This window comes from Mixophyes fleayi, chromosome 2, assembly GCF_038048845.1.
Source record: "Mixophyes fleayi isolate aMixFle1 chromosome 2, aMixFle1.hap1, whole genome shotgun sequence".
In the NCBI taxonomy this organism is placed as follows: domain Eukaryota; kingdom Metazoa; phylum Chordata; class Amphibia; order Anura; family Limnodynastidae; genus Mixophyes; species Mixophyes fleayi.
In genome coordinates this window covers 177,107,677-177,135,259 of record NC_134403.1, presented here as the reverse complement: position 1 = coordinate 177,135,259, position 27,583 = coordinate 177,107,677, and the positions used below count along the sequence as shown (strand labels likewise).

The 27,583-nt window shown below is 39.1% G+C and overlaps 1 protein-coding gene across 1 annotated transcript; it reads right to left on the bottom strand.

Moving 5' to 3' along the window:
* Nucleotides 1-5,556: 5,556 nt before the first annotated feature.
* Nucleotides 5,557-24,884, bottom strand: NIPSNAP2 (nipsnap homolog 2). Its single transcript, XM_075195012.1, has 10 exons — nt 24,758-24,884; nt 20,447-20,586; nt 19,388-19,433; nt 17,680-17,774; nt 16,816-16,886; nt 10,854-10,994; nt 9,975-10,006; nt 7,564-7,658; nt 6,596-6,679; nt 5,557-5,965 (listed from the first exon to the last, which is right to left on the bottom strand). Exons 1-10 carry the CDS (start codon nt 24,835-24,837, stop codon nt 5,901-5,903), a joined length of 849 nt encoding a protein of 282 aa, XP_075051113.1. The 5' UTR covers nt 24,838-24,884; the 3' UTR covers nt 5,557-5,900.
* Nucleotides 24,885-27,583: the final 2,699 nt, after the last annotated feature.

Genomic DNA, 27,583 nt, shown 5'->3' with positions numbered 1-27,583 from the left:
CTAGGCATGGGTAGTTTTATCAAAACTCTGTGTGACATAATTCATGGGCATACCGTCCCTTATGTTCTCCCTGAGGATGTGTATTTTGTTTGTGGAAGAAAAGCTTATTCTTGGGTGACTCCGAGTTCCAAGGGCTTGTGTTTCTTAGCTAAACTGGTTCCTGAAATCATGACTATTACTCATGAAGAAATGGTAGATATTCACAAGACTACATCACCACCATACATACACACACAGTATGAACACCGTGGCAAGAGAAATATGATTACTGGTGAGGAACCCATAGCTACAAAATTGATTAGTGAAACTGCTGGTTTCCAAGTTATGGTTGCTCTAGATCTCACCAGGACCGCTCGGGGAACATTAAACTTTAAATATATCCAAGACCTAGCTAAATTAATAGATAATATCACCGAGATGTATGATGACACTTTCAGGTATACTGGAAGGGAGCTACAAGCGTACAAGAAGGAGTTGGTGCAACATAGACTGGTACTAAATTATCTCACCTCTATTACTGGTGGGTACTGTGTGACACTGGCCACCCAGTTCGGTGTCAAATGTTGCACGTACATTACTAATAATACTGAAGACCCTAAAGAGGTTATAGACCGGAAGATGGATGAAATTTTGCAGCTGAAATGGGAATTTCGAAAGAGCCATAATTCTTCGTTATATGAGGTCGGGGAAAAGGTGGTGGGTTGGTTTTCATGGTTGAACCCAGCAAAATGGTTCTCCGGTCTGGGAGAGTGGGTACAGGAAATGATTGCGAGTGTAGGTAAGCTCCTTCTCCTTATACTGGGTGTCATCTTAGCAATTGGTTTAGTTGTCAAATGTGTTCCTACTGTGTTGAAGTGTGGAAAACGGTCTCATGGGAGTAACACTGAGAAAGAGACTGAAAGGGTGGTACCAGATACTGAGATCATGGTCTGTGAAGAAGTATTGTATAATCCTGAACTTGAAACGGTGATTGGGTGATAGTTTATTACACTATCAAAGGGTGGAACTGTCGAAGTCAGCAAATTGGATAAAGTCATTTCAATTAAAGTCTAGCAAACTTGGTTGTCTTTGTCTGAAAAGATGCGTACGGTACGCTATGACGTACAAGGGCACGCTACGGCGTGAAAGGGCGTGCGCATCCACTACACGTGGCAGCAACAGTAATCGGTCTTTTACCATACATTCGCACAAACACGCATACTTATAAAATAGTACACATTAATGGTATTTGCAACACAGTCAGTTATGTCGAAATATAGTAGTATTTATATGTTATATCAGTGTTACATGCATATTAGTGAAATACACGGAATGGGTTAAAGGAATAACATCATGAGTGGTATCATAATGAACCTTATTACATATCCTACTGTTTGGTTCACTCTGCGAGGGAATCGCAGAGTGCATACGCAAGTTATGAATGATAGGGAATTATGAACTACTTAAGACTAAGGAATCCGGGCGGGAAGAGCAGAGCATACCCCCTGCAGAGATGACCCCCTCCTTTGGATTCCTTAGGATGAACCAGCCAATGATTGACGACCCCTTGGACATTCCTGAGACCCGGACCAATAGATGCAAGCTATACCATCTTCATTGTATTACTGTATTTGATTGTGTATATAAGCAGCAGCTTGTGATCCAGAGTGCAGACTTCTTGTCCCCAGACTTCAGGATTGAATGACTGCACTGGATCCAGAGCGCCTGCGATAAGTAACGGCTGTATTTACTATTACTTCGCTTGAGCATATTTTTCCACTTATTGCGAATAAATCTTTGTGCTTTGGAAACACAAATCGAGGTTCGACAATCGTTATTGGTTAGCGACGATACGCACATAACAGTAGCCACATGGTCTTGGTGCAACTTATTACAACATTTTATAGATTTAATGATTTTGTGCCAAAAGACACCAGTTTTGGCCAGAAGGTGCTGCACATAGCAATTCTGCAAGTGTACCCACCCCAAGCTTGGGATGTCACCCAATGTCCAGTGTCTCCCTAAAGGATTAAAGAGAAAAAAGTATTTTTATACTTCCATTAAATCCTTTTCTCTGAAACTACTGGGGGACACTGAGCACTCATATGACGCTCTAATTCTCCTGTTAACAGTTTACCAAACTTAATTGTTGTTTCTCTCCTGATGATTCAACACAAAGTCTTCAGCAATTGAGCAATAGATGACAACGCAGTAGACTTAGGTCTCAAAGTAAATGTTATATCTCTGATGAAATCGCACTTGATGAGATGAAACGCATCAGGTCTGTTTCTGTGGCTATGTGGATCTCTATATAGAGTGTACGGTCTACATTTTTTACCCATATCATTGAACGCTATAACATTTACTTCGAGACCTAAGCCTGCTGCGGTGTCATCTACTGCTTAAATGCTGAGAAGTTTGTGTGAGTTGGTAATACAGGCCCGAAGCGGCAGGCCAGGAGGCTGAGCAGAAGGCAGCGGATACAGACGGTAGCCGAGGTCAAGGGTCACAGACAAGCAGAGTAGTCAGTAATCAGATTGGACTGCTGAAGATTGGGGTAGTCATTTTCTCTGATGAATCCCCTTTCAGATTGTTTGGGGCATCTGGAAAAACGCTTGTCCCGTGAAGGAAAAGTGAGCGCTACCATCAGTCCTGTGTCATGCCAACAGTAAAGCATCCGGAGACCAATCATGTGTGGAGTTGCTTCTTAGCCAAGGGAGTGGGCTCACTCACAATTTTGACTAACAACACAGCTATGAATAAAGAATGGTACCAAAACATCCTCCAAGAGCAACTTCTCCCAACTAACCAAGAACAGTTTGGTGCCAAACAATGCCTTTTCCAGCATGATGGAGCACCTTGCCATAAGGCAAAAGTGGCTCGGGGATCAAAACATAGAAATTTTGGGTCCATGGTCAGGAAACTCCCCAGATCTTAATCCCATTGAGAACTTGTGTTCAATCCTCAAGAGCCGGGTGGACAAACAAAAATCCACAAATTCTGACAAACTGCAAGCATTGATTAGGGAAGAATGGGCGGCCATCAGTCAGTATGTGGCCCAGAAATTGATTGACAGCATGTCAGGGTGAATTGCAGAGGTCTTCAAAAAGAAGGGTCAACACTGCAAATATGACTCTTTGCATAAATGTAATGTAATTGTCAATAAAAGCCTTTGACATTTATGAAATGCTTGTACTTTGACTTCAGTATACCATAGAAACATCTGACAAAAAGGTCTAAAAACACAAGCAGCAAACTTTGTGAAAACCAATACTTGTGTCATTCCCAAAACTTTTGGCCATGACTGTAGACAGATGACTTACTACAGCTGGCTCAATGAAGATGGCAGGTGCCTCAGTGGTAGAGGTTATATATTATACACACTCTACTTGAGAGTGTATACAGAAAATGCTTAGAAATAGGATAGGAATAATATCTGCAAAATATACAAATAGATTTAACACCTAAAAAATAAACAATGGAGATCAATCTTTAAGTGGATTCTTGTAGATCACACCTGTGAGGTGATATGATTGGTTGCAAGCTGCTGGCCCTACACTTGAAGACATAACATATCTATGATTTATTCCTTAGACAAAAAGTCTGAAATCACCATGAGAATGGAGACTGATCATTGATATGGATAAGCAAATCCGAGACCACCAATAACTACCCACTGCCATCATTTAGGGTCATTTACGAAGCTACAGAAATTTGCATTTTATGAATGTGTCTATTTCAAAGGAAACACATGGAAAAATGTGTCAAGATTGTGGCAAGTGCAAAGGGTGCAAGTTTGCTTCTAATGGGAGCAGCTCAGGAATCATGGTATTCCTTGCCGAATAGGGGCACCATAATATATGTATGCGGAAGAGCTTTTAAAATGAGCTTTGAGGAGTGGAGTTTGGGCATTTTGGTAGGGGATGTTTTCAAGTTAATGGGAGGCCAAAGAACTCATTTTCTTTTTAAAAGATTACCAGGCTGTTTAATGAAATATGGGTCTGCATATTCTACCTTTTTCTACCGTAGCAATATTTTAGATGCCCAGTCATACAAGTAAATAAATATCATCCGAAATTAAAACCCCTCTTCATTTGCACAGCTTTGCAGTCATATGAAGTTACAAGTATCTGACTGACCAAGGTGTACAGCTGCATGACAATTAATGATCACACGAAAACAGGAAGGGGTTCTAAACATGTATTTGTGGTGTAAATCCTTGTTTTATTTTTTTATTCTCAGTCACCAAATCTTACTGTTAAAGCTGAATTTTCCACAACATATATGAACAAAATATACACAAGATCATTTCAAATAAAATGTTTTTATTACGATTGTTTAGAAGAAAAATCAGTTAGCATTATTCACATGATGACCTATTATATTGTAACAATGTACAAATGTATTTTAGAGAATTTGTTTCTCTTAACATAGAGGGACACACTTTTTTTTTTTAACAGTATCTCCACACAATGGTAGTATACAGTAATATACCATAGTGCTGTTAACTTATGGAAATCACTGGTAATATAGTATTTCTGCAGCAAAAATTGGACATAAACCAGTATTTAATGAGAAACCATACAGTATAGTTCCCATAAACATGTAAGGCATGACCTGTACACAAATTAAAGCACACACTGAAAAAATATTTCAATATGGGTTTGTAACGTTTCTCCAACAATACCTCACCATTTGGAAATGGTAAATATATTGGTATACAAGGTGATACTTTTTTATTCAAACATTTATATGCTGGCCAACTGTAACATTCTAATATCAGACTTGCAATAACATGGGCTAAAAAATGTTTAGAAATCACTTGTGAAAATATAAACTGGTCTGTGACCATGTATGAAGTGCGGAGAGACCTGCTGTGTAATGCTGTGACACATGTGGTGACAATCTGCGTAGGGTGGAGCAGTTGAAAGTTCCTGAAATAATTTTGTAAGTTGAAGGTCCAAGTGATAATAACAAAATAAATATCAACTATGGATCACGAGTCATGTTTAGGTCAGTAAGAGTAATGAGCTACTTGGATATTGCGCTGGTCTACTAACACGGTGCAAGCACTTATGGGGCGTAGTCCTTGACTGATGTCAGGATAACTAGAACACTGACTGTCGAAGAACAGAAATCACATAGAAACCAATCATTAGTCTGGGAGACATCAAATAAAAACAATAACTGCATCACTAGCTATAAAAAGAATTGCAACTAAGTGTTTGCACCACTTCTGTACATACTTTAGTGTTTTGTGTAATCAATGTCATTCTTTAATTTGTGTTTTGTTTTAGTATGACATGAATTACTGATGTAGTAGTGGAAAAAGTACTAGAAACATTTCTTCAAACTTGTCCACAGGCTTCATATTTTGTGAATCTCAGTCGAACAGATAAATACTATATATCAGGTCGGTTACAGCAATATTAATCACTTGTGCTCCTGAAAGAAGAGCCACCCTCCCCCCCAAAAAAAATCATCTCTGTTGGTGAAGCCTGAGGACAGTTTTGAGAGTGATGTACATATCATTTTACAAAACATGACGACCAAGTGATTGAGTTTCTATATTTTCTATGCTTCTCCATGTATGCCCCAAACCATGGTGATAGTGATGGTTTCCATTGCAGAGGAAAGTTGACTCAGCACCAGTGCTAGTATAACAGTGGACAGTGTTATGCAATGCACAGCAGGCCTTCATCTTTCCAGTGGTTATTACTAGATCAGTGTTCTTAGGGAGCTTACAATGATCTGGGGGAACTGGCCAGTTATACTAATTAACATCTGAAGAATTATGTACTATACTAAGGATTGGCTGAAACTCTTGTCTTGGGAGACTGCATGTGTTCGTTCATTTTCAAAGTAATCCACAGAAAAGTCGCCACGTTTTCGGCTGAGGCACAAGTAGGACATAAAGCGCTTTACTGGAGAGGAGAACTCTTCAATGGGATCATGATTCTGGATTCCATCTCCTGAATAAGGGGAACTAAGAGGCACACAGTGATTAGTGAGATTACAACTGCTTACATTTAAAGTACACACTGGTTAAGACAGCGATGCAGGATTCCTACTTATACACTTATTTAGATTTAAATATGTGGATATTTTTATCGCAGGCAACACTAAATAAATATATATTGGATATTATTAATTCATATTTTGTCCATCACGTTTAAAAATGTCCAACTATAAGTTAAAATCAGTACCAATGGTAACATATCTACAGCTTCTGAGTCACCTTCTGTTTAACAACCTGCACAGTTTCCGTTTCATGCTGTTATGCCCAACTAAGCAACAGATACAGATGTTGGGGAGGGATAGTGTATTCTGGGCATATGATAACCGGCGGCCTAATAAATAGGGGAGGAGACTTACTTGGAGTTCCCTTTTGATTATCACTACAGATCTAAATTATTATAATGGTCATGGTAATGGTCCTCGTGAATCACTACACCACTAACCAGCAACAAGAATGTCCTCACTATGTGAGCAATTTGGTATTGTTGCCAAATACCTGAAGTTCACCCTGCTTTTACATGTACGCATTTAGAGTAATTGGGCAGGAGTCTTGCAATTTATTTTCGGAACTGAATTTCTGTTCTTTGTGATCTCTTACCTGTATAGTACACACATTCATCCCAGCCGTCTTTATGCCAGGCTGAATTCCTAATGTCATCCCTGGTCTGCAAGTCAGTGTAAGCTATAAAGAAATTATAAATAGAATGAACAAAACACCTACTTTTGCATCAGTGCAATAAACCAATTAATAAATGCAGGCATGTGATCTATTATCCAAAATTCTTGAAGTGTAGGGTTTTTCAGACAAGACCTGTTCCTCCAATTCATGGGAAAAAAACCTTCAGTATACTTACAGTTAAAAAATATTCTGCCCCAGACTGCTTTTGGCATTTCCTTCCTCATTAAATTGTTTAGTGCTCCTCACAGTGGAGGAACTTAAAGATTGTGACTCATAATGGCTTAAAATTTGCATTACTTTGGTTTTATTTTCCTTTTGCTATGTTTTCTGTTTTGTAACTTTCAGTTCATGCAGTTTTGCTTGTTTACTGTTTTATTGTCTTTTATGTGATTTTCATATTAATACTTTCTCTTACACTGTAACTGGACAGGACTTATACCAATGATATTTCTCTGCATGACTGTATACAAGCATAATAACAAAATGGATATTTTTTTTTACTACTTTTAGTAGGATATCAATGAATAGCAGCAATTACATACATTTTTCCTTTCTGGTTTTTGAAACCTCCTGGATAATGGGTTTCGGTACAGAAATCCCATATCTATAATAATCAGTTATTTCTTCTAATGAAGAAGCTATGTTGAGTTTGTATGTGTAAGCCAGTTTAACATTTATACTACAGTAACCATATTGTTTCACTTGCCCACTATACAGTCCAATATCATCTTCTACATATTTTAAAGATAGTTTTTTTTTATAACAGCACCATAAAAGGCCTTAGAATTTTAATATTTCACAAACCTTAATAATAGAATAATGATGATGATAGTAATGGCGAGGGAGGGGAGAAAATATTCTAAATACAAATAACAAAACTGATTTACCCCACAAATGATGGACCATGTACAACTGTCCAATCTGTGAGAAAAAGCCAGCCACAGCTTCACCACTGTCTTGCCGATACCTAATGGCACGTGCCCTAAGACACAGAAAAACAAACACAGGTATACAAGATTACTTGAAAGAACCTATTAAACTGCATCAAAACAGAGGACAGAGCATTATTAAGTTAAACATTGAAATGTTTTCTACAAAACAAATATATCATAATCATAAAGGAATTAAACAGTTGGATTAATGAACTTCATTTTATATAGTTATGTATTTCATGCATATTTGGATGCAGTTTCAGCTACAGGTATTTATTTGCTTTTGTATTGTTGACATTATAGGATTTTAATTGCCCACAGGATGGTTCTAGTCTACGTTCTAATGAACGGATTGTCTACTGATCGATTCAACAATCAAGGTTGCTTCCACAATGAAAAAAAAAAAAAAAAAAGTTGAGCACAATGTACTTCAGTAAAAATTTTGTAAGAATAATTAAAACAGAGAAAACCGTTTCACTGAGTAGAGGTAGTCTGTACCTTAATGATTGAAACAATCTTTACATATTGTGCTGTATCAGTGTCACTTGGTAGCATATTGAAATTAAATATTTTATGGACATTTAATATAAGGGCAAATAAAAAAACAAAACATTTTCACTGAACTGTTCCCATTTTATACAGTTAGTGCGACCTAAGAATATTACTCAAATATGTGATCACCTAATTCACCCAAATATGGAGGATACCATATACTTTTCTCAAATTTGAGGTATATAGGGCCAGAAGCAATGGTATGATTTTTTACAAGCAGAAGTTCCTAACACTTTTGCATTTAACACATAGGGGTATATTTACCAAACTGCGAGTTTGAAAAAGTGGAGATGTTGCCTATAGCAATCAATCAGATTCTAGGTGTCACTTTGCAGTATGTATTAAATAAATAACTAGAATCTGATTGGTTGCTCTAGACATCTCCACTTTTTCGAACCTGCCGTTTAGTAAATATAGCCCATAATGGCGGATGCCGGGTGAGTACAACCCCAGTTTGCGTAGCGTATCTTGCGGGAAATCATTCTGGCATAACCAGAAGAGAGGTCGCATACATATGCACCTATACAAATGTGCACGATTCTGGCATGTAAGACTGCTTGCTTCTCAAGATTGGGGAGGGAAGAGCGTGTTTGCGCAACTACGAACAGATGCAGAACGGGACATAGATGCATATATACTTGTCCAAGCCGTATTATTTGCAGGTGGACTGGGACAGGTGCAAATATCATATAATAATCCTGAGGGTCACCAGCAACAGCAAACTGCTTATGATTGGCTGTTTGCGAATGCTCGTCTGATGCCTATAGGTGCTCCCCCCCACCCATACGTGAGATGGGAGTTTTTTAACCCTGCATTGGAGAGGTTTTTGCAGCGCTACTGATGCCTAGTAGCAAATACGTATTTAAAATATAAAAATAAAAAATGGTTATAAACATTGGCGCAAGAGTAAACTGGGCACATATGGTACTGGTTCAGATCTGCAAGTATCTTGCAATAAGGTGCAACTTTGCATATGCGTCTTAGTAATCGCAATTTGCGCCCCAGAGATTTTGGGTGCTATTGTAACCAACTCTGCATCAGTCCCATAGAGTCAACTTTGAATGCCATGTGAAATGATGGGGCCCAGGTATGGGTGCAACTTGCACTGAGCCTCATAGCGTTGTGTTTTGTGGGGAGGGGGGAGGGGGGCGGGGCCTGTACCTGCACAGTGGAGCTCCGCCTAAGCTTTAAGTTCCACTATGCTCAGAAAACAAAGGAAAGGAGAAGTAGATAGACACAGACGGCGGGCCGCTGTTGTAGTACTTACACCTCTGAGGGCAGGTTGTTATAGCAATGTGCAACCGCCATTGTTTGGTGCTGCTTTTATACAACACCAGGGTGTTAGGCCCACATCCACACACACACACATCTAGTGGACATGAATGCAGTAAACACCATAAAACACAATAGGCAGATTAGATGGGCAAGTTTATTTCTTTACGTCATCAAAGTCTAGGTTATGTTTTTAAAATTAAATTGGTATTCTGCTAAATTCTGTTCTCCAGCATGTCAACACAAACTACCATATTGACAAATAATAAGTATTTATATCATATTCTCCATCTTCTACACTGAAGTCCAGGAAGACTTGAGTCAAGGAAGGGTCAATTATATATATCAATAAGGAAAATATGATGCAGTCAAACATTTATGTATTTGCCCAGAATAGCATCAACAATTCTTCTACAGTGACTTTTTCGCATGAGTAAAACCAGTCACATTATTAATTGAATAATCTTGGCTGATCCTAAAAGGAAAAGGTTCTTACAACTTCTTCAAAAGTAAGCTTTAGGTCTAATGGGTTGTGTGCTTACCAGTGGTTTCCCCATTCAATCATGGTTCCAGGCTGGAAGAGAAAAAAAGTATGTCCCATGTAGAAAAATGGAAAGTTTTTGTAGGGCAGAACTAATAATTTAACCTAAGTGAAACTAATGTTTGTCATTTACAAAAATAAAATTAAAAAAAATGATTAGCAGTTAAACATGGCATCACATGCTTAGAGCAACACGGAGGAGCACAGATGTCAAATCAGCAGTACTATTCCCAGTCTGTGCACATCACCCACAGTGCACTCTAGTGGACACACAATCTTTAATTGTATTGTATTTGAAATAATCTACTTTCAAGAAATATTGCCTTATATGGCACACTGAATAAGAAAAGATACTGAGAATTGCATGCAAATCACGAGAAGTGGTATGTTTAACAAACAAAAACATTGATATTAACAGTGAGAAAAACCATCCACGGACCAATCTTTAAAGCATGTGACTGTCCCTTTACACGGAAGTTATTAGTAATATTAAAACATTTGAAAGAGCCACTGAAATAATACTATGATTTAAATATACTCATGAGACACAGGTTTAGACACAAAAATATGGATAAGCTTTAACTTTAACATACTTTAGTGGCAGTGCACGATATGATTAGTTACATATTCCATGCCAGAATTAAATTTATTTGTATTGACATACAGATATATTTCTACGTTATTTCATGGGGTCCTTAACTTGTTGTCCGATGTAACAGAGCATAAAGCAACATATTTAGTAATATACTAGATTATCATTCTTTGTATGTTGGTAGTGTTGTCCATGCCACCACTACATAATTCTATATTCATAGAAATAACAAACATAAGGCCATATATGTACACTGACATGATGATAAAAAATAAAAAAAATTCTCACCCTCAGCTGGTAGGACCTCAGTTCATAAATATTGGGTCCTTTTCTTGGGACAGGTTCATTCCAGAAGCTGAATTCCAAAAGAAGTTGATTTTTACGGGAGATCAACATATTGCTCCGTTCTTTGCGAAACTCAGCGAACGCCTATCCATAAAAATGAAATAAAGGAGGATGCAAATTACATAAATGCAAGTTATGCTCAACAACGATATCGGAGATAATGCATCTCTTGCTGCAAATGACAATGTTTGTAAATCGCATATAAACAGGACCATTGCGTCTAGTCTTTGCATATCCAGTGCAGTGGGCTTGCAGTTGTGTTTTTTGGAATGCTACTTGTTCCATTTATGCATTTAAATGTGCCAGAATGCCTACAAATGCCAGTAAACACACAAGTAGAAAATGAAATGCAACAATTTTGCATTTGAAATTAAAAAGCATTAAAAACACAAATGCTAGAGCTTTTTCAGCTATGAAAACACTTATTTCAAGTTTTAATCGCTATTGATGAAGGGCTGTTCTTTTAAAATCAGATCCTTTCACACATTGCTTAAAGCGCTCTATGTGACAGGATTCCTATTAAATAGCATTTGACATAAGTGCTTTTTACACTTTTTTTATTTTTTGTTGCAGTCATTCAATATTTAAGAAGCTGCTCTCGCACTAAAGTTGCTTATGCGACGCCCTGTGGCTGATGCAGAGTTGGATGAAAAACAGGAATAACTTACTCTTAAATGAATAAAAAAAAAAAAAAAAAAAAAAGCACGAGAAAAAAAAAAAAAAAAAAAAAAAAAAAAAGCATTTTCTCATCCATATGCAGAGCAGTACGTATCTGGATATATCATTGAGAGTTCCTAGATCCCCCTAGGCTAATACACTCATGGTGTCACTGTAGTTAAAAAAAAAAAAAAAAAATTGTCTTCATTTTAAAATTGGGCCTCCTTCACTCCCCATCAATCTTTAGGTTTCCATGTTTTTCAAAACTCTGCTCCAATTGGTTATTTAAAAAGGTGACGACAATCTGTGTAATCTTTACACAATTAATTTTCCTTACAATCAGAACTGTATAACAAAAGGTTGGCATGAAAGAGCACTACTAAGCGTGAAGATGTAAAGGTGGCCGGGACTGTCACCATCCTTGTCTCTCTTATTCGACTATACTCAAGCATCTGCCCAAAGATGAATCAATGTCTTCAGATATTAATATGGAAATACATCAAGATCAAAATCTTACTACATTTTCCTTTCAAGCTTTATTTTGGGGAACAACTAGTCCCTTATATTTTAAAAATAGGATTTTTATACTTATGGAAAATCCATTTCTCTTAGTCTATTGGGGACACCAAGGATGTTGGGGTATAGAGTGAGGGCGATCTGCCACTTTAAAACTTCAATTAACTAAGCCCTAGCTCCTCTCCATATCCTCTATACCCCACTTCCTGTTTAGCCAGTTTATGTTTAACCAAGCCCACAGAAAACGGAGATAGAGAGAAAACAGGAACAGAGAAAAACAACAGTCTCTCAAAAAGAATAAAACATGTTAAACAGTAGGAGAAACCAGACAGTTAAGGGTGGGCGCCATGTGTCCTCCAACGGACTAAGAGAAACGGATTTTACATAAGTATAACAATTCTATTTTCTCTAACATCCTTTGGGGGACACTGGGGACATTGGGGGCATCCCAAAGCCGCATCACGGAAGGGAATGCTCAGAAGAAACTGCACGAAGCACCTTTCTTCCAAAACTTGCATCCTTGTGTTGAAGTCGTATAATTGGATGAACGAAAGTATATTTGTTTAATATTGGTTTGCCGTGCGTGTTGCGAAGCGTACGCCACGTAACACGTGGCGTGATGCGATCGCACGGTAAAATACGCACGCACACACTCGCATTACAACATTTAGTTATTTATACAATTCATATTGGTTCCGTTACACTGTAATTTATGAGCAGATAGCATTTGGTTTATTATTAGTTTATATAATATGATTATATGTACATTTTAGTGTTATTAAAGGTTTAGGTTATAGGAAATCATTTTGATATCATATTGAAGCCCTAATCATCAGCAGCTGTCCGGTGCAGTCGGCGAAGAGATCGCACATTGCATACTTTAGTTATTGATATTAGGGAATAAACCTTTGTATGATGCTGGCTATGAAAGGAGCAGACCCCCTCCTTTGGATTCCTTAGATTGAATCAGCCTATGAACGGTTTACCCTAAAGCCACCCTGTGCCTGGACCTATGGAAGCAAGCTACGTCATCTCTATTGTTCACAATGAAACACTGACTGAATGAAACCACTTTTGGGAGGAAAGAAGTCTTGGTCCGAAGAACTGCCCTATCCTCATGAAAAACAAGTAGAGGAGATTTGCAAGATAAAGCAGCAAGCTCTGCAACTCTTCTTGCCGTAGAGATGGCCAAAAGAAAGACAGTCTTCCAGGTTAGAAATGTAAAATCTACCGTATCCAAGGGTTTAAAATGTGGATGCTGTAAAGCATTCAACACCAAATTTAAATCCCATGGTGCTACCGGAGGAACATATGGAGGTTGAACATGGAGCACCCCTTGAATGAAAGTTTGCACATCCGGCATCACAGCGAGTCTTTTCTGAAAGAAGGCCGAAAGGGCCGACACCTGACTTTTAGGAGAACTAAGGCACAACCTTGCTTCCAGGCTGTTCTGCAAGAACATAAGCAACCTGGACAATCAAAAAGAAGAGGTAGGATACCCCTTTTTTTTTTAATCACACTAGGCAATATATGCTCTCAAGACTCAATGATAAATTTTGGCTGAGCCCGAAACATGGTTAATCGGGCTGTGCGTAGCAGCAGACGCCACGATAACTTCTGCCATGGAGAGCACGTCTGTGTGCCAGGCCCTCTGAGGCCAATAGAAGAACTGGAACGCCCTCTCTCGACACCAAGACGCCATCATGTCGACATCCAGCTGACCCCCACCTGGCCACCAACTGGCGAAACACCTCCGGATGGAGGGACCATTCGCCCGGATGCAGAGTCTGCTTTCCTAGGAAATCAGCTTCCCAATCCTCTACTCCCGAAATAAAGATGGCCATGATCGCTGAAATGGGAGCTTTGGCCCACTGAAAGATCTTGTGCATCTCTCACATGGCTAAGGGACTCTTGGAGCCGCCCTGGAGATTGAGGTATGCCAGCGCAATGCCCGACTGAATCTTCACCGCCCTTCCCTGCAGCAAATGTTGCACGCTTATTAAAGCGCGGAACACTGCCCGCAGTAACAATACATTGATTGGAAGCTTGGAATCCTTCAGAGTCCAAAGACCCTTAAAGAGCATGTGAAGACAGACGGCACCCCAACCCCGAAGGTTGGCATCCGTTGTGATCAAGGTCCAATCCCAGAATGAGAATGGACGACCCCTGCAGAGATTTTGTTTGTGCAACCACCGAAAAAACGATTGACACACATGCGGAGACAGGCGGAATACCTGGCCCAATAGATTCAGATGGGATTTGTTTTATTTCGACAAAAGTTCCAACTGGAACTCCCGTGCATGAAACTGAGCAAACTGGACCGCCTCGAAAGTCAATACCATCTTGCCCAGAACGCTCATGCTGAAATGCACAGAGGTCTGTTTTGTCCCCAACAGAGATGTTATCTTTTGCAAGGCCAGATTCTTGTCCGAAGGCAAGAACACCTGCTGTTGTCGGGTGTCGAATAAAAGTCCCAAAAAGATCATCCGCTGAGATGGGATCAACTTGGACTTTTTGAAATTAAGAATCCACTTGTGGGATTCTAGAGTCTAGATCATTACTTGAATACAAGACTGAAGTATCTCTGTGGACTCTGCCTTTAAACGAAGATCGTCCAGGTAAGGGATGATCGGAATCCACTTGGACCTTAGCAGAGCCTCCATGATCTTGGTTAAGATCCGCAGGGCCATGGCCAGACTAAAGGGAAGAGACTGAAATCAGAAGTGCTCTAACCGAACCGCAAACCTCAAGAGGGACTGATGACCCTCCCAGATGGGAACATGGAGATAGACATCCTTGATGTCTAGAGCCACTATGAACTCTCCCTGTTCCATGCCGTGGATGACCGACCGCAAAGACTATATCTTGAACCTGGGCACTCTGACCTTGGTGTTGAGTGATTTTAGATTCAGAATGGGTCTGAATAAGCTGCCTGGTTATGGCACCAGACCACCACCTGGGAGTGGGGAGGAGGGGTGGCGACTGAACTCTGGAGCACTGGCCCGAGGAATATTGACCCAGACACCTCCCTGAAGATCGAAAGGACCTGGACATTCTTTGCTTGGGAGCATTAACAGGAAGAAAAGTGCTCTTTCCTCCCGAAGCTTGACTGATAATGGAGTCAAGCTGAGAGCAAAACAAAACAACCCCCGGAAAAAGGAATTGTCTCAAGTGCCTTTCCAGACTGTAACTTTATATTACAGGCAGCACAGGTGAACTTCAACAAAGAAGTTACCACAGCCCTAACCCGTATGGATTTTCCCCTGACATGTTGACACATGGGACAAAACACACAGATAAAACAGTCAAATAAACAGTGAAAATAAACACAATATATAAGATAAGCAGCAGACAAATCTAGTACATAAAGTGGGCCTGCAATACAGCCCCACAGTCTAAATGACAAAACCCTGGGAAACAACCATCCCCAACCCGTTACCTTACATAACAGGACAGAAAAAGGGAGAAGCTGGAGCTGTAAAATCAGTGCGTAGCAGGTCTCTATCTTAGTGACCCTAGCCTGACCCAGTCTCCTAAGCATAGTTTTCTTTTTTTTTTTCTAGTAAGAGGCAGCCTAGCCTACTTAGCGGGCACACTGTGATTTTCTACTCCAACCCCTCACCCAGCATTGTGCTGGGTGAGAGTGCACTTACCTGCTGCCATCCCTCCTCACGCAGTTGCTGCGGCTTGTGCTTAACAATGGAGGACAGGCACAGCCTGTGGCGGCTGTGCACGGCTCCTTGGAGGGCTACAACCATATTGGGAGGGGGAGCCTGGCATTGGAGGCACCTCCATGGCATCTCCTTTCCCCCTCTGAAGACAGCACACAGTGGTCCATGTACATATACTAGCAGAAACTGACATCCGCGGCTGTGGCTCTGTATGCCAGCGGCTGTCACATGATCAGAGACAGAAGTCTCCGATTTAAAAATAAATGAAAATTATTTAAAATACTGAAAATAAACTAAATAGGGCTGCAGTACAGCCCACACACAGCTCGATATCCAGGTACTTAAATTAAACTGGCTAAACAAGAAGTGGGGTGTAGAGAGGGAGGAGCTAGGGCTTAGTTAACTGAAGTTTTAAAGTGCCAGATCGCCCTGCCCCTACTCTATTCCCCAATGTCCCCCAAAACATAACTGAGGCAGACTATTGTATAATCAGGCCCTGGATGTGTCCACCTCTGGATTAGCAGCATATGCTCCTGAATTATGAGAACTCATCATTGTCAATATATACTTTCACCTGTCCTATAGCAGGCACAAAACTTATACTCTTAGCAGGCATATATGCACGTTTCGGCAGATCTGCATGAGCCCATTTGTGTTTACACCCCTTTGGCGTACTGAGCCTGCGTCAGCACGCCCCTTACCTCCCCCGTCCTCTCTCCAGACGCAGGTAGGTGCAAGTGCCAGAATCACATAAATCTGAATGGGCGCATACTCTTCGCAAACTGGCCCACTCTGAATCAGCCCCTCTGTTATTTATGTAGAGGTTTTGAAGTGCTTACACACGGTTTTTAAGACAGCATAAAAAGCATCCATGTGACACCACCCTGAATATAGAAACATACTAATGCCACATGCTTTACAGCTGCACTGCCTGAATAATAAAAATTGCATGCATCTGGTAACCCTAACTGTGGCCATAACACAGTACACAGCTAAAACGGATTATTATGCACATGAAAGCATTCAAACTTTTGTAGTGCAAAAGTAAGTTTGTGACTTACTTGGTTTTTCCTAAGTTTATTCATCACTTCTGTCAATGCTGGATATCCTCCCTCGTACCGCCACAAATGAACTGAAATATAGCAAAGAGTAGTCCAACATACGCTACAAGAGTTCAGCAATGCCATTTTAGAAAGTATAACATTATAGCATTAGCATGGCAGGGAAACCATGAAGCAGTGAATAATCCGCCCAGCAGCGTGCATAGCTAGCAGTGTAACTCTCATGTCAAGTTCCCTTATTTGCCACAAACGGGGGTATTCAATTGTTAGCGTTAACCGGAAAAAACGAGCGCTCAAAAAATATTACCGTTTATACGGTAATATTGCGCTCGAAAAGCGTTAATACGGTAGTTTACTCGCGGAATTTCAGCTCGCCGCTCAAGGGGCTGCGAGCTGAAATTTCGCAAGTAATTACCGTATTAATGCTAAGATTTTTTGAGCGCTCGTTTTTTCCGGTTAACGCTAACAATTGAATACCCCCCAGAGCGCGCTGTTTTTTCTGTGCCGTCTACCAAGCACAAAGATCAAAAGAAAAATGCCCTTATAGATTTGTATTTTGTGCACACTTCCATAGCGTACTTGGTACTATGACAATTTAGTGTAGAAAGGTGCAGGTTCTCTTTAGTGTCTATCAAGATAAGCAGCACAAAAGCTGCACACACTTGAATAGTTCCTACTTCAAAAATATTGAATTACAATATCAATATGAAAGTAGACAACACTAGCATATGTGAATAACCAACATAGAAGGTAATTAATTTTATTAGTATGCTGAGTTTTTAACTTGTTATTACTAGAAGAAAGATGTTTGAGTGTACTCAATGTCAAAATATGACAACATTGTGCCATCTTTAAGGCACGTACCTGCCTGATCCTGTTCTCCATACCACGTATTCCAAGTTCCCACCAGTGTACATGGGTAATCCTCTTCTGCATAGATCTTTGGCAGCACCTCTTCACTTAAAAACAATGTAAGAATAATGTTGTAATACAGTATTGAGAATTGTTTTAACTTATATTTATGTCTGGATGAAATTATCAATGTATGTTTAAGACACAACCGATCATTTAGAACAGGGTTTCCTAAGCTCTAATATATGTATCTCCAGGATACTTCAGACACTTTCATTTTGTATTTACATTTAATTCAAAATAATATGTATCTGTAATAGTAGAAAACAAAAAAAATGATACTGTAGAAATAATCTGGTAACCAATATTATAATAGAAATAGAGTTATCTGGTAAACATTTATAGACAGACACACAGGGGTACTTGATAAGAAAAGTGCTGAGAAACGCTGAACTAGCAACAAGTGGGAAATATTATACAAGATTAAGATATTGACACAGATATCTGTTGCACACTATCAATCACTAATTATATTAAGGATATTAGAAGTCACTTAGGTGTTTTAGGACCATATAAAAACATGGGACTGCAGTGCTTACATACAGGTCATGGAAAAACCAAGGTGATGTAATATACTCAGTAACTTAAAATTAGGATGTGCCAATGTGCCTGCACTATTCAGGTATGAAAGGGGTGAACAATTATTTTTTTCAAATAGCTATCAAATGTATAATTATCCTTCAACTGTCCCACACCTTCTCAAAAATTCTGATTCATTAACAGAGATATCCAGTTTGTATTTTTGTCTGTTTAGCAAAAACATCCTCACTACGTTTACACTAACACAACTCTACCCTGGGGCCAGAAAAGTAGCAGCCTAATTAGATGACCTGCCCTATTCTGAAAATTGTTAAAGAATGTTCAGGCAGCTGTATTTTGGTAACATCACCTGCTATCCAGGGACAGGGGAACGACCTTGACATTTACTGGTGAAGACATCATAGTTTCTTACAAGTAAACAGCAGCATGCCATAAGACTTGCAAGAAGGTGGCGTCTTTAAATTTACTGAAAAAAGCTGTGTTAAACATAACCCAGTTACTCTGTTGCAGATTAATTTCCTCTCAACCATGTAAGACTTCTACTTATTCATGTTATCTGTCACTTATTTACAAGTCTACTTACAGAGGCGATTTATTGTGGAGCATGTGTTGATCACCAGTCACAAAGCTTTTGATTAATCTACTGCGTGGTGCCCTCTGCGATATGCTGACTGGTTCTGTGGCTTACTACAATTCGATGAGGAACTATGGCACTATGGTTATATGAGACCCGGCACCGCTTGAAGATTGGCCATAGGAGCTTACTTGCTAGATAACACTTTTCTTCTGTGCAAGACAATTAGGGGCATATTCAATTATTGGCGGTTTCCGCCGTGGAAAAACTATTACCGGTATTACGGTAATAGTAAGCCGGATTTCAGCTTGCGGCTCCATGAGCCACAAGCTGAAATCCAGCGAGAAAAGTAGCGTAATACCGGTATTTACGCGCACTATTACCGTTATGAAAGAAATAAAAAAGAAAGATGTGCCACAGTATTTATGGAGAATAGATACAAAGTCCATTCTATATTCAATAGATGGGGAACCAGACATTACCCTATTTGAGGTCTTACAAAGTTATGCGAGAATGACTAATCCACTTATATAGTAAGCAACTTACCACAGCTTGTTGTAAGAATTCAGACATTCCGGCTTTACATTATGAACTGCAACAATGGAAGACAAACAAATCAAAGTGAAACAAATCACGTTCCTTTAATTTGTTAAAATGTGTGAAATGCACCATCTGACATAAAGACATTTATTTTTATTTCCACTTTAGTTTTTTTCTGTCACATTACATTTTTTAGTCAATTTTATTTTTTTAGCCACATAATCATAACAATATTTTAGTCCTATTACATCAATATTATTATGCAAACAATAATATTAATTTATGTTTAGGATAGAGATAGGCGACATATCCCCCATTTGTCACTATAGCAATGTTACTTTATTATTGAAATCAAAACTATACATTAGGTTTCATTTTATTTTTACTGGTGGTCACTATACATAGGGCTTTAATAGTGACAAAAGAATCCGCTCCTATATTGTTATTGCAACAAGGTAGCTACTTGTCCATAAATGTCATGTAACCCATTGCAAACAACCAATCTTTTTCTAACCCAGTGATGAGCAACATGTGGCCCTTCCAGCCTCCACCTGTGGCCCCCAGCTCCTTCCTGCTTTATCGGCAGATTCGTTTGTCATAGCTTCCAACATTTGTTTAAAATGACTTCTGATATGTTATTACACGAGTCTCTTGCTTTGATTAAATATATCGTTATAAATAGCTGATGATGATGATTGTTTTAACTTATCACTGAGATGAAAAGTAATGTGTGGCCCATCTGAAGGTTAGAGGGCCGCACCATGCGGACCTTAAAGTGTTTTGGGTTGCCCATCACTGTTTTGCCCTATATAAGGGAATTGAATCAGAATCTGGCTAGTTGCTATAAGTGCACATTTGTTCACATTTCATCAATATAATTGAAGCTCTTTCTTTCTCTAACACAGAGGGTGCTCTAGATTTTAGGATGGGCTGTATACATAATTTAGGGGCATACTCATGGATGAAATGTCTTTACACAGTACTGTTTTACTTTAAAGGAATTATCAGGGATGACCTAAAGAGACTCACATCACATAGAATAAAGGTAAAGCTGACAATAATTACATTGTATTTTGTAGAGGTTACTGGTCTCTCTTTTAGCCAACAGGTTTGAATGAGCATCTTTACGAGGGTCAACTTTACGCACAAAGAGGGTTCTTAGCCAGCTGTCTTCTTTGGCTTTCTTACTGGATGAGGCGAGGCCCCTGTAGAGAGATTACATACATAATTCATCCACATGCACCAGCTCTCAGTCCTTATACTCCAAGTAGACCTACTAAAACAGAAGTTGCACTATGCAAAATATCTTCTAACAACTTTCACAACAGTAACATTTTCATGAGCCTATAAGAACATTAGATATTTGAGATCATTGGCAAGAGACGAAACATGTGACCGCGCTGCTCCCCCATACTATGGTGTTGTACCCCTTTACACTTCCTAACCTGGTGCTGCTGCAAAAAGTAGTTATGTGGAACCCAGCAACCAATACCCAGCTAAATGAATGAGAAGCAAATGTAACACTAGTAGCAAATGACAGCACTGGATACTAGCAGCTCCTGTGCCTGCACTCTGCAGGGGGTAAATGTATGAAGCTCCGGGTTCTTCAACAAACTTCCCTTTACAAGGCAGCGCCGCTTTAAATTTAAGCGTTGAAGACGCCGAACTCGCGGTTGTTGAAGAACCCGGAGCTTCATACATTTACCCCCAGAAGGGAGAGAGTAGGACTTAGTTTGTAAAGGACTTTTAAGTAGAGATGTTCACTGACCCCCTTGTTCTGGTTTTGGATCTAGATTAACTTCGTGTTTTGCTAAGACCGCCCTTGCGTGTTTTGGTTTTTGATCCCGATTGCTTTCTAAAAATCCCTATTTATTTTTGCTAAAATCACATATTTTTGCTTTCCCCCCCCCCTACATTATTAACCCCAATAAGACTAATTTCAAGTCATTTGCAGTCAATTTTGACCACCTCACAGGTCATATTATTTTCATACACTTTTAAACAAAGACTGCAGATTTAGAAGACCAAGGCTGCCCTATTATTTCTATTTCAGCAATGACAATTAACAACGGAGCTCTCCTGAATGTCACTGTAGACTTTGAAGAACACTGGTAACCCTCCTCTTTCTATTCTACCTATGATGCTGCCCAACTGCTCTACAGTCTGTGCTACCCCTTCTGTTTCCCTCTGTGAAATGGCGCTGGATCGCCGTGGAGGGCAGTACCTATGGAATCCAAAACTCACGAGATCCGAGACGTAACAATGACATTTTGCCTCGTTTTCAATTCTGAGGGCATGCAAAAGTGGCTCGGTACTCGGATCTGCTAAGTTTGGGTGTGTTCGGTTCTCGGGGAATCGAGTCTGAATAGCTCTACTTTTAAGGTGGTATTGTTAATTGGGTATTTGTGCAACATGCCAGTCACCGTAGCTATATAATATGTTGATTTGGGCTATAAAATAAATTAGGGTGGTAAGGGAGAGTCACAGCAGAGGTCCAGGACCCTTTCTTCATCATTTATTTGTAAATCTCAGGACAGACAGTGGGAATAACAAATACACAATAACAGAACAAGTACATACAAGGTTTAAGGAGGTGCAGACATAAAAAGAGGGAGCCTCCCATTGTACAGAGCCTGTATGTAGCACTGCTTTAGACATCATCGGGGTGTTTTTCCTATGTACACTATAGTACCTACCTGTAAACAATATACAAATCCAAGACAAAAGTTGACTGAAAGTGCCAAAAGTTAGGGAGCTGCACATTCTGGTAATACGAACATTTTACAATTTCACAATAATGTCATAGGATTATTTACTATACTGTACACATGGTCACCAAGTAAAATATTTACTATGGCTTTATTATTCCTCTTTCACAAATATCCATTCAAAAGGAACCATACGCGCAATGCACAGAATACATTAATAGCGTATTACTACCAGCAAAGTCCAGCATAACATGCTCAGCCAGGATACTATTCACACCTACTGTCAGCATATTCTGTCCAGCCCATAATGAATATTAGCTTCTGACCAACATGAACATTAGATTTTGCTAATACCAATCAACATATTGTACCCACAAATATCAATATATCCTACAAAAGCATAAACCGCAGCGGTGGCACAGTGCTTAACATTGCTACCTCAGTATCCTGGAGTCACAAGCTTGATTCCAGCCCAACTTGTGTGGCGTTTGTATGTTCATCTTGAGTTTGCATGGGTTTCCTCCCAGAATCCAATAAGATATTGGTAGATTCATTGGTCTAATAAACTATATCTTGGATTGGAGTACATCATATGAAATATCTAAATCTTTAAAAAAGGTGTAGATGTCACACAAGATACATGTTGACATTCCCATTACAGTAAATCCCTGAAGGATTTATAGAGAACAGCTATAAATAAAGTTCTAAAACAGTAACTGCAATGGATGGAGGACTTTGCATACATACATACTTTTCATTATTTTGTTGAATTTATTTCAACACTGCAGCTACAAGTATATGAGTTACTGTATAAATTACATATAGTGTGAAAAGCAAAATGGGACTAATTGGTGTGGTCCTCTTGGCTGCTAAACATATGCCAGATTTCTGAGGAACATACATATGTGATGAGCATGCTGTTTACAGTACATGTACCTAATCTAAAACCAACTCTCTGGATGTCACAGGAAGAAGCTGCTCGATAGCATTTGGTTGCCTAGCTGGTTCTTTGTTCAATAGAAGCAAAGTACCCAGGGAGATGAACACAAATAGAACAGAGAGGAGAAGACATTATATCATTCACTATCACAGAACAAATACTACAGAAAGGCGGCATTAGAGACTGGTAGATGCACAATAAACAATACAATAGTACATTCTGTCTGTCACATGTCTATTTTAAAATCAAATTCACTGTTACATTTTAATAGAGGTAAGGGTACTTTATAAATACATAGGCTTTTTGTATTTTTTTTATTGCTTATGATTTTTAAAGTAATAGTGTTATTTCCCATTTTAAAACATGCTTGGAAATTTAATATCAAGCTGACAAAGTGTGTAAAACTTAAACATAGAATTTTATATAAATTCAGAGGTATTTATTTAAAAAAAACATTTGCCAGAACACCTTTCAGAATTGAGCATACATTTTTCAAAAAGTCCTATGAAAGTCCCATATTGGTCCAACAGTGCCCCCAATCTTATGTTATCCCATATAAAACACGTGACACTTTCTGTATACCTGGCTGTGTAGAGAGATATATATATATATATATATATATATATATACACACACACACACACACACACACAAGCCACTCTGTGTGCACTAGTTTGGCCGGTTGGCCAAGTAGAACAGCATAGATTAATAGACCTCTGCAACCCCCACAGTGGTATAGTTAATAAAGCAATAGAACGGCACATAATCCATGTACATTGCATAAAGTCAATTTAAATAACAGTTCCTTAAAGATAAAAATACAATTTAGTCAAACTGGCTATTAGGATACTAAAATGGCCCATAAACTTATTACCCAAACTTTGGCCTTAACTGTGTGTTGTGTGAGTGATGGTCATATTTTTTCTATAGGTTTATTGCACCTAGGATTCTGAATAAAACCAAATACCATAATAAATGAAATGTAAAGCTAACAGGGCGAGATTGGGACTTGAGGTGTTTAATGAAATAATTATATATGTATTTTCTACCTGATGTATTTCTTATGAGCTTATATTGATGTCAGTAGAACAGCGAAACTGATGCATTTGTAAATTATTCATTTTAAAGTCAAAACATGTTTTAAGTATACTGTTCTTTATTGTTAGTAATAAAAGAAACAGCACTCACTTGTTAAGTGCAATAACACAGTCTTATAAATTAACAGGCATTACACTTGAGTACAGTTATTATTGCATACACTGGTCCATATGTAAGGAATCTCAGCTATTGTGAAGTGTGCATCAACATAAAATATTGGAGATCCCTTTAAGACTGCAAACAGTATAGTATGGTATCTGAGTACTAAAGGAAAGTGTGTAACAAGTGGGACACGGATTAGTGTGTGGTGGTGTTTCTGAGCTGCACCTTGAATCCAAAAACAGGACAGTGACCTTGAGCAGAGCTGGTTGCAGCTGTCATGAACCCATGCATGGCAAGAAAAAAAAAATAGAAAAAAGTGCAGGATACATTTGCAATGCAGACAAAATGCACAAAACAACGACAGACCAGCCACACACAACTTCGCAAAGTGACCTGTGCTCCTTTCCATGAGCATTGTTTGTCAATGTGTGATCAAATCTTTTGGAAGACTGCTATAAACACACAAGGACCGGCGATCTGACGTTATTACATTTAAATAAGAAATGTTTAGTCACTGTCGATTCTCACCTGGCCAGCATTAAACTAGGCCCGCAGGCCTGGATCCCGTTCGCCCTACTCAAAGCCACGGCCATGGCTCTGCTCGCCATCTTGCACAATCTGCTGCACTGCCAGATAACGTCAGAGAGCGGAGGAGGAGCTGTGCTGCAGTACCGAAGTAAACCACCAGGTGGGGAACTGCCGTCCACAGGGAGAGCTGTAAAATTAGACACAGCCACTAGTGGGACGTCACAAGTTGTTACAGTATTGGCTTTATTTGGAAAATGGAAAGTACTCTATACAATGTGAGTTAGGATAGGATGGTTTTTAGATTATTAAATGTTATCTCCAGAAATGTTTTATTTATCTATCTATCGAACACTGATCTTTTTTTTTTTTAAATCACTTTTTCTAGTGTCCTAAGCTTGATGCTCTGAAGTCCCAGACATAAAGATATACTAACATTATTTTTCACAATTCCCTTTGTATAATACAAATAATCAGTCAACCCCCTCCCCCTTTCCTTTTACATTTTTCAAGGGGACAGGAAAAGGTGTTGTACAATCCAGGAAATAGAAAAATGAGATAAAAGTCTAAAAATACACAAACTTCAAATAAAATAAAGGTTAAAAAGCACACAAGGCAATGTATAGTTGGCCACACTGTATTTTTTTTAAATCATATAAACATGGTGATTATTCCCTGAAAAAACATATATGCAAAATGAAACAGTTAAAGCTAACTTATTTTTATGCGAACAACCATATTCTGTGAAATTATACACACACACACACACACACACACACACACACACACACACACACACACACACACACACACACACACACACACACACACACACAGTGTTTCAATGAGACCCATTGCCAGAGATGTATAAAATCAAGCACCTAGCCATGCAGTCTCCATTTGCAAACATTTGTGAAACAAAATGGGTTGTTCTGAAGAGCTAAGTGACTTCAAGCGTAGTACTGTGATAGGGTGCCACCTTTGCAGTAAGAAGGTTTGTGAAATTTCAACCCTGCAGGATATTCCACAGTAAACTGTATGTGATATTATTAGAAAGAGAAAGAGAAGTGGCACAACAGCAACTCACCCACGAAGCAGAAGATCATGTAAAATCACAGAGAGGAGTCAACGACTGCTAAGGCGCATAAGGTGCGTAAAAGTCACCAATGCTCTGCTGATTGCATAGATGAAGAGTTCCGAACTTCCACTGCCATTAATGTAAGCACAAGAAGTGTGCGGCGGGAGCTTAATAGAATGGGCTTCCATGGCTGATCAGCTGTATGCAAGCCTCACATCACCAAGACCAATGCCAAGTGTCGGAGTGGTGTAAAGCACACAGACACTGGACTGGGGAGCAGTGGAAACGTGTTCTGTGGAGTAACGAATCTCGCTTCTCTGTTTGGCAGTCAGATGGGCGAGTCTGGGTTTAGCAGATGCCAGGAGAACGTTTCCTGACTGACTGCATTATGCCAAATATGAAGTTTGGTGGAGGAGGGATAATGGCATGGGGCTGTTTTTCATGGTTTGGGCTAGACCCCTTATCTCCAGTGAAGGGCAATGTTAATGCTTCAGCATACCAAGCATTCTGTACAATGCTATGCCTCCAACTTTGTGGCATCTATTCCAACATGACCGTGCCCCAGTGCACAAAGCAAGGACTACAAAGACATCGTTTGATGAGTTTGGTGTGGAAGAACTGGACTGACTCATACAGAGCCCTGACCTCAACCCCATTGAACACCTTTGGGATGAACTGGAACGGAGATTGCGAGCCAGGTCTTCTCATCCAACATCAGCACCTGACCTCATAAAAGCTCTCCAGAATGAATGGGCACAAATTCCCACAAAAACACTCCAACATCTTGTGGAAAGCCTTCCAAGAAGAGTGGAAGCTGTCATCGCTGCAAAAGGGGAACCAACTTCATATTAAAGTATATGTAATTGAACACAATGTTATTACAGTCCCTTTTGGTGTAATGGTCAAGCATCCGAATAATTTTATCCATATAGTGTGAGAGACATATATATATATATATATATATATATATATATATATATATATATATATATATATATATATATGTATATGTGTGTTTGTGACTTAAAATACAGGAAAACATAGTGTTAGTTGACTTGGTGAATTGTATTAAGGAATGGAAGGGTAATGAAAAAGTAGATTCCTGGGAATTGTAAATCAGGTCATTTCAAATGTGCATTTGATTGTGACAGTGTCATTTTCCTTTTGCTATTCACCTAGATTCTCAATATGTTTTACTAAGTCTTCTTTCTAAGTTTAGTTGTAAATCTAATTCACATGTGATAATCCTCTGATAATACAAAATTGTGGTAGCATAGCCTGATGACAGGGGCAGGTTATTGGGCCATGGTCTAATGTATTTGGGCACATGACTAGATCCAAAATGTCAAAAATGAAGCAGACACAACTTGTATAGATAATATGAAAGTATATTGATTACATAAAGTCCCAAGTACGAAGTACAATCCAGTAAATCATTTTATGAAGTAAGAGTGTCGTTAAAGTAAACCTGTCAGCACACAAAATGGCTGCTTTAGCCCACAACTTGGCTACTTCAACTGTAATTAATTTATAGGCAGACTAACATATTCAAATATACTGCATTGTTCTCCTCCCAGGAGGCTTGAATAAACTCTATTGGCGAGTTCCACTGATGCTCAGAGATTATGGAGACACTGAACGGATATTTTACTATTAATTGCACTGATATTTCTTTGTCCTCTCCTTCGGATGCTCACAAAGTCACCATCAGAGGTAAACTAGTAAATTAGTATTTCAGCAACTACATGAAA